The sequence below is a fragment of the Mesoplodon densirostris genome, chromosome 4 (genome assembly GCF_025265405.1).
Source record: "Mesoplodon densirostris isolate mMesDen1 chromosome 4, mMesDen1 primary haplotype, whole genome shotgun sequence".
NCBI lineage: Eukaryota > Metazoa > Chordata > Mammalia > Artiodactyla > Ziphiidae > Mesoplodon > Mesoplodon densirostris.
In genome coordinates, this window is record NC_082664.1 from 51,771,227 (window position 1) to 51,779,660 (window position 8,434).

The 8,434-nt window shown below is 44.0% G+C and overlaps 1 protein-coding gene across 5 annotated transcripts in view; it reads left to right on the forward strand.

The window, feature by feature from the left end:
* The window catches only part of CDKL1 (cyclin dependent kinase like 1), a 58,418-nt gene that overhangs the window by 42,374 nt on the left and 7,610 nt on the right, over nucleotides 1-8,434 (forward strand). For all 5 annotated transcript variants that reach the window (XR_009531732.1, XM_060096251.1, XM_060096248.1 and 2 more), the window contains 4 exons: nucleotides 1,474-1,546; nucleotides 3,945-4,035; nucleotides 4,622-4,822; nucleotides 7,912-7,994. Coding sequence is in view for 4 of the 5 variants with exons in the window: in XM_060096251.1 (XP_059952234.1) it covers nucleotides 1,474-1,546; nucleotides 3,945-4,035; nucleotides 4,622-4,822; nucleotides 7,912-7,994 (448 nt within the window). In the remaining variant the exon portion in view is untranslated. The remainder of the gene's footprint in view (nucleotides 1-1,473; nucleotides 1,547-3,944; nucleotides 4,036-4,621; nucleotides 4,823-7,911; nucleotides 7,995-8,434) is intronic.

Here is an 8,434-nt window from a genome sequence, read left to right on the forward strand (position 1 = left end):
ATTTTTCTAGGTCTTCTTTCTAGACAGGTGAGATTTTCTGGCATCTGTACCTTTATGTCGCTAGAATAAGGAAGGGAATTTGGAGAAAAGCTACTTCAGCCCAGGAATGTCCCAGCTCTTCTTCATGGAAGTGGCCTCTTCATTTCCTCCACATTGTCCCACTGTTCCAGCTTCCCCTTATCTGCTTGAAAGGATTTCCTGAACATCTGGTCTGTGACAACAGTGGCCTCATAGCCCCTCCCGGAGGCTGGAAGTGACTTTTTTGGGTCACCTTGACACAAGTACTCCAGAGTTTCCTCCCTGGTGTACATATTAGTTCTGGCTAAGGATCACAACAACCTTGTTTAATATTTGATTTGTAAAAACAGTTAAGTCTAACTGGTGGGCGGGGGGGTCTTTGAAAATAAATGTACTCTCTCTGTAGTTTGTTTTGCTCATTGCCTAATATTTTTTTTTTTTTAAATGCTCTCAGAGCAGGTACCGTTTTCTGATTCACACAAAGGACCTACTGGGGCCACTGTTTGCCCTGGTTATGTAAGCTTAGAGTCAGGGAGGAAGTGCTGGGAGCAGTGGCATGAGGTTTAGATGCTGTAATAGAGGACAGGGCAGGGACCTGTGAACAGGATGCAGCCAGATACCAGAGAGGAGCGGTGTGAGGAAAGAACCAAGATGCCTATGTGGGCGTCTACTTATTATGACCTTCTGTTGCCTGGTGTGCAATGTAAACCTCTTCCTTACCATCAGTAAAATCTTCATTACCTTAAAAAAAAAAAGTGCTGGGGCTTCCCTGGTGGCACAGTGGTTGGGAGTCTGCCTGCCAATGCAGGGGTCATGGGTTCGATCCCTGGCCCGGGAAGATCCCACATGCCATGAAGCCTAGAGGGGAGCCCGCGCGCAGCAACGAAGACCCAATGCAAGCATAAATAAATAAATTAATTTTTTTTAAAAAAAAGTGCTGCCTAGGGAATCTGAAGAAACCATGTGCCCACCTGTGGAAGATGAGTTCTGCTTCAAGGCCATCAGTTGGGGCAACTTGAAAAAATAAACAGCATCTTTCATGCTTGATATTTACTAATAACTTGCCATCAACAAAAAGCTCCTTTTTTGTTACCTGCCTGGTAACTTGAGACGGAGCTCAAGTTACCAGGCAGGTTCCCAGTGGTGCCACAGATGTTCGAGGTAGGTGGTCTTAAATACTCGTTGCAATCCCTGTGGGTCTTCCTGGTCCTTCCCTATAGATGTAGATGTTACATTGTTGTTACCTTGCTGTCCCTGGAATTCAGCAGTGTTCTGATCACATGTTCTCTACACTTTGGACCCCTGGAATGCCTGTCGCATGAGTTAGATGACTGTATGTGTGACCTAGGATTTTCCACTACTTAAGCCTGTCTTGGTTTGCTTTTTTCTTTTTTTGAGCTGAATTCCATGGCAACACTAAAGAATGTGTCTGTGTTGCTTTTTTTTTTTTAATAGGGTACCAGAACATCTTGTGAAGAGCATAACTTGGCAGACATTGCAAGCCGTAAATTTTTGTCATAAACACAATGTAAGTCTCATGATCTCCCTCTAAAAACCAGAAGGCTGCCCTTAAGCTGAGGTGGAGCCTTTGTATGAAATTTATATCATACTTTTGTGGATAGAATTTTTTACGTAAATCTTCGTAAGCCTGGTTGGGGTAAGTAGACGCTAAAAATGCCAACCTAGCTAGTCCTTCTTGTTCAGGTTTTAAAGATGCATTTTTATGATTTTAAGAAAGCAGTTATTTTTACGTTGCTTAGAAACTGCTCAGATTTAAGTAGAATCCCATTCACTTGGAGTCCGTGTTGGTCTGGAACCCTCAGAATACTCTGAAATTGGGGAGGGGAACCCCAGGTGGCTCATGCTTGTTGAGTGCAGTACGTGGAGTCTCAAGTGCCATGCACACGTACTAGTGTCTGCATTGGTGAGATAGAGGTGCCAAGTCTGCAACAAAGCAGCCAGTGGAAACCTCTAGCACTCCCAGCCACAGCGAGGCTGGCGGGAAGCACAGTGGACCGCTGCCCAGGTGGTGTGACTTCACAGATGCTGGGAAGCCTGCTGTTCCTTCCAATACAACATGACCCAGTCCCTGTGCACAGAAGCCAGACTCCAACATCAGAGCTTCATTTTGGCCACAAGGGCAATTTACCGCAATATGTCATCCTGACAACAGCCAGGGTCCAATTTCACTGGTGGGGCTGAATCCCCTTGCTCACGCTGTTCTAAATGTTTTTTTTTTCCCTGAAGCTACCTTCCCAGAGAAGCAAATATGAGAGTAGGCAGCACTTCTCCCTGCTGATCCTCCACCTAGCTCACGGCTACAGTCCTTGTCCAAATGCGTGCATGGCAGGGAGTGTGGACACCTTATAGGTACTGCGAGTGAGGGCTAGCAGTTTCCTGAGAGCAGGGTTTAGGATGGGGGAGCAAGAGAGACTGCAGAAAGGCCCCGGTGGGGAAAAGCAGAGACACTAAGAACAAATAGAACGCATACCACAGTTCCCTGGAGAGCCCCTGAAGCTGTTTGGCCACATGTGCATGGGGGGAGGGTTGTAGAAACTTGTAAAGAATTCCCAGAACAGAATAGGAGCACATTCTTGCTTCCAAGTACTTCTGACCATCTGTCATCATGATATTCAGGGGTGTACCCGTTTATAGTAATATTTGAAGCCAGTGGTAAAAAAAAAAGTGGAGATCTCAGGGCCATTGATTGCTAAGAATCAGATAGATTATAATAAAATAATTCAGTTATTTCCCCCCAGTTTTTCCAGAATAATAAATACCCATGGGGAAACACACTGTGGTCTCACCCTGAAGATCCTTTGGAGTGAGAACTAGGCCAGGCCCAAGAGGAAACTCTGTCATCTCTCCAGATTCTAGAGAGTCAAGAACATCCCAGGGTATCAGCCGCAAGCCAGAGAGCGTCTCTCAGATTGCAGAAGCCTCCAACATTCTCCTCCAGAGAGGAAAACACTTGGAAGCAGGGAAGGTTATTAGGAACCTGAACAGTACTATGACCCCACGGTTGTTTTTATGTAATTTAAATTAGGTTGTTGATTTGTTCCTTGCCAAAAAATTTCTATTTAATGAGAAAATCATGTGAAGATTCTTAAACATTCTTCCAGCATCACCCTGTTAAGCAATGTCAGCTGTAGTCTGGAAACCACAGGTGATTTGTGTCTAAACTCTGGCATGGGGGCTACATCCCGTGGGGTGGAGGCACAGAAAGAAGGCTGGATGTGTGTGGGATGGAGCTGACACCTAGCGACTCCCCAGAGGGTGAGCACTGCCTGCTCTTATTTATCTGGTGGGGACGAATGTCAGAGCTGGAAGGGAGGTCTCTTGGCAAGCTGCTGCTTCCCGCCCTTCTCTTTCCCAGCTTATCTCAGTAGGCCCAGGGCTTGTCCTGTTTACTAGGCGGAATGTGTCCTGTTCTCAGTTAAACAACTGGATTGTGAATTCTGCTTAGGCACCAACTTGCAGCTCCTGCAGCCATGCTGCAGGCCTCACCCAGAGCCTTTTAACATTTTCCCTGTCACCTAAGGTAGCCAGATGAAATATAGGACACCCAGTTAAATGTGAATTTCAGGTAAACAATCATAACACTTTAGTATAAATATGTCCCAAACATTGCGTGGGGCATACTTATGCTAAAAAATTATTTCTTGTTTATCTGGCTACCCAACTTTCATTTTTCCTTTCACACTTGTTGGTCTTTAGGGGCTCTGCAGGAATTTGGGCTGACTCAGGCTATGATGGGTATGGTACTAGGTTTATTTTAGGCTGCTGTTTTGTAGTCTGTTTTCCAAAAGGCCAGTGAGAGGTTCAAACAATTTCTCAAGTATTTGCTAAATATTCATATGTTTTATTTAGTCCATGTATTATAGTTGCTCCTTTTTAATCTGCTTTGATTTGATGTTTGTGATTAGTGCATACACAGAGACGTAAAGCCAGAAAACATCCTCATCACAAAACATTCTGTGATTAAGCTTTGTGACTTTGGATTCGCTCGGCTTTTGAGTGAGTACTGAAGTTTTCTTTAGTTAAGTGTCAAAGCTGGAAAGATTTTTAATATGATAAAGAATCTAAATGCTATAGAAAGCTGGTTCCTGTATATTTAGGGCATAAGCTTGCTATAAATTACACGTCTGCAATTAATTGAAAACATGTAGATATACACTGGTTTAAAATGTATGCTATCTGTAAATTTTACCACAGTAAAGTGCTTATTAAAAAGTATATTACCCTCCTGGTTTCTACCATGTTTTGCTAAAATAGTACTTTTTAGAACTACTATTTTAGAAGAGTGGTTTTCAACCTCTGCTGTAGATTAGAATCATCTGGGAAACTATAAACTCTAACTATAAAAACTATACTGATACCCCTCCGGGGATTCTGGTTTAATTGGACTGGGGGGTACCCAAACATCAGTAATTTTAAAAATACTGTATTCCAAGTGATTTTAATGTGCACCCAGTATTGTGAACCACTGATTTAGGAAAGCCACAGATGGAACACAAGCTTGATTTCTCAGGTCTTGCCCCTCCTGGTTTTGATTCCTCGCTTGCACTGCTTTCTCTGTTTTCCATGTCCCATCACTGGCCAGCTGGACCGAGTGACTACTACACAGACTATGTGGCCACCAGGTGGTACCGCTCCCCAGAGCTGTTGGTGGGGGACATGCAGTACGGCCCCCCAGTAGATGTTTGGGCAATTGGCTGTGTCTTTGCTGAGCTGCTATCAGGAGTGCCTCTGTGGCCCGGAAAATCAGATGTGGATCAGCTCTATCTGATAAGGAAAACCTTGGGTAAGTGGTGTTTCTGTCCTGCCTTTTGGAAACTGGATAGTTTTACCCGTGTCAGTGCTGGGCAGAGCCAAGTTCCTAGTCTCATCTAATGCCCTTTGCAGTCACAAAGAGGGAAAGTCTCAATGAAATGGCTCCATTAAAGGTGTCCGGGTTTGTTTTAAGAGAAAGAATCAACAATTTTGAGTATGTTCTAATTGTCCAAAAAGACACAAGATTCTCTCTTCAACATAGTTTGGATCAAGTTAAACTCCGAATAATGATGATAACATCAATAAAAACATACATTTCTATAAGGGCCTAGCAGTTTACAGAATGCTGTTGTGTTTCGCTTCATTTATTATGATGTGGTAATTCATTCTCTGGATGTCCTTGACTCCAGCCTGTCAGGCTAGTTTGGATTATTCACATGCTATTTAGATGATGCTCAACCTTCTAAGTGTCGGGAAGAAAGCCTGGTTCTTCTTATGTCACCCTTCTTGTTTTACTTTCCCACCCCCAAAGTCCCTTCCTTTGTTTCTACTCTTGGGGAATAGGGGGAGGAGAAGAGGGGGAAGGAAGGGACAGGTGCACAGATCTGTGAGCAGGGATTGATCCCTTCAGAAGTCAGGGAGTCGAGCTGTGACTCCCAGTTTAGAGCAAACTTTTCTTCCTTGAAACTCATGTAGCATCTGCTGTTGCCATGTCTTTGTGTCTTGTGCTTGCATCACTCCAAAGGCACTGGAAGCTGCCTGAGGCTGAGATCCTGTCTTTTATTTCTATTTATCCTCCACCAACATCTGCATACAGTAGGTAGTAAATATTTGCTGGTAGCTTTTGTTGAGTGACATGTAAGTCACCTTGGAGCCCTGCCAGGGGCACTGAGCCTTCCTTTGCTGTGTTTTCCCGGTGATTTTAGGGCACTATGTCCATGTCCTACCCCCCAGCTCTCTGGTGGAAGAAGGTTATTAAGGTACAGACAATGTGCTCATGAGGAAGCTCACTGAGACCTGGGACAAGGCATTAGAGAGCATATTTTGGCTGCTTGTCCAAAATGGGCAAGGACAGCAGTTTTTGGATTTGAGTGAAAGGTAAAGTTCTGAGACAAACTGGTAAATTTAGCCAACTTGATACCCTAAGGTTGGAACTCCAGCCCAGTCCAATAGCAGCGTTTCCAGGGCCCTGACTGGCAGGCTTTCACTGTTCACTCTGCTCTGGGAAGTGGGCCTGGGTGTGCCAGGGGCTCCCTTCTGAGCGTCTCCATCTGTTCTCTGAACAAAATTCCTCTTCAGATGTCATATCCCTGGAATTTTACATGAGGGCGATTTTAGCTTATTTGGCTGAAATGTGGGCAGGTGAGCCTCACGTAATCCCCCAGAATATAGAAATGCTCCTTTTGTTTTATTATTTCACTTCTTAAGTGCTTCTAAACGGTATATAAAGTGGGATTTCCAAGTGATTGCTATTTGGTAAAACAAGTAAAGGTGGTTCCAACTTGGAAACGTATTCCTTCTAGCTAGATCTTCCATGCTTTGTTTCCTCCCTCCCTCCTTGCCTTTCTCTGCTCCTTTCCTAACCCTAACCCTTCCTTTCTCAGATATTTATTGAGTGCTTGCTACGTGTCAGGCACTGTTCTAAGTGCTAGGCCAATACACTTTTATCTCGACCCATCAGTATTCAATGAATACGATTTTGATTTGTGGTTGTTGCACTTCTGCTATTTTTTAAAATTTAATTTAATTAATTTTTTTTATGCAGCAGGTTCTTATTACTTATCTGTTTTATACATATTGGTGTATACATGTCAATCCCAATCTCCCAATTCATCCCACCACCACGACCACCCCCTGCTGCTTCCTCCCCTTGGTGTCCATACGTTTGTTCTCTACATCTGTGTCTCTATTTCTGCTCTGCAAATTGTTCATCTGTACCATTTTTCTAGATTCCACAAATATGCATTAATATACGATATTTGTTTTTCTCTTTCTTTCACTCTGTATTACAGTCTCTAGGTCCATCCATGTCTGTACAAATGACCCAATTTCCTTCCTTTTTATGGCTGAATAATATTCCATTGTATACATTTACCACATCTTCTTTATCCATTCACCTGTTGATGGGCATTTAGGTTGCTTCCATGTCCTGGCTATTGTAAATAGTGCTGCAGTGCACATTGGGGTGCATGTATCTTTTTGAATTATAGTTTTCTCAGGGTATATGCCCAGTAGTGAGATTGCTGGGTCATATGGTAGTTCTAGTTTTAGTTTTTTTTTTTTTTTTTTTTTCTTTTTTTGCGGTATGCGGGCCTCTCACTGTCGTGGCCTCTCCCGTTGCGGAGCACAGGCTCCGGATGCGCAGGCCCAGCGGCCATGGCTCACGGGCCCAGCCGCTCCGCGGCATATGGGATCCTCCCAGACCGGGGCACGAACCCGTATCCCCTGCATCGGCAGGCGGACTCTTAACCACTGCGCCACCAGGGAGGCCCCTAGTTTTAGTTTTTTAAGGAGCCTCCATACTGTTCTCCATAGTGGCTGTATCAATTTACATTCCCACCAACAGTGCAAGAGGGTTCCCTTTTCTCCACACCCTCTCAGCATACTTTTGCTATTTAAAAAAAGCCATCATTTGTTAGTGTGTGTATGTGTGTGTGCGCGCACATGCTTCTGAGTTGTTTGGTTTGGACTCCTCAAACATTTTGTGAGCCTTTGAGGGGCAAGAACATTGCAGCCTTTAGTTTCCGTTCATGCCTCCTCTGTGCCTAACACAGTACTCCACCCACTGTGGGTCTCGGCACAGTTTGTTGAAAGTTCCCTCAGCGCCTCTCCCTCTGACTGGAGAAGCAAATTGCAGCCTTTGTAGGTATAGGCACTGACCAACACAGCACCAATGGAAGGAAGCCATAGAGCCGTGCTTGCTAACTGATCTAATTTTCTTTGAGAGGATGGAAAAGACTTTATTTTCATTTATTTATTTTTGTGGGTTTTGTTTTTTTTTAATTTTTATTGATGTATAGTTGATTTATAATATCATGTTAATTTCAGGGAGCTATACTCAGTATTTTGTAATATATACAACCTATCTAATTTTACCTTTCTCTTTCTTCTTGTCCAAAGGAGACCTCATTCCTAGGCACCATCAAGTATTTAGCACAAATCAGTACTTCAGTGGGGTAAAAATTCCAGACCCTGAAGATATGGTGAGTGACCCATTTTGGAAAGAGCTCTGCATGTCAGAGCTAAGGTTACCAGGGTGTTTAAGGGGGATCATTCTCACTCGATGAATGTACATGAGGAGTTGCAGGCTAACTAGGTTTTGGTAGTTATGCACCAGCCTGAGCCCCATGGTCCACTTTGCAATGGAAGATCAGTCTAAGAGTAAAAAAGAAAACTGGGGCAAATTGGCTAGCAAGATCATGGCCTTCAGTGCTAATTTACAGATTGCTGATAGCAGAGCTTAGCCAGCATGTTGGACAGGAATGCAGAGCTACCTGCCCCAGCCTCACCTGTCCTTCATCATTTTCAGCAGTGGAAGCTATGGAGCTCAGAGCCAGTTAACTTTTAGACAGTGACTCATCCAGGGAAAATCCAGCGTTGTCCAAACCCCCTACTCTACAGTGCTTTCACTCCCAGACTGGGG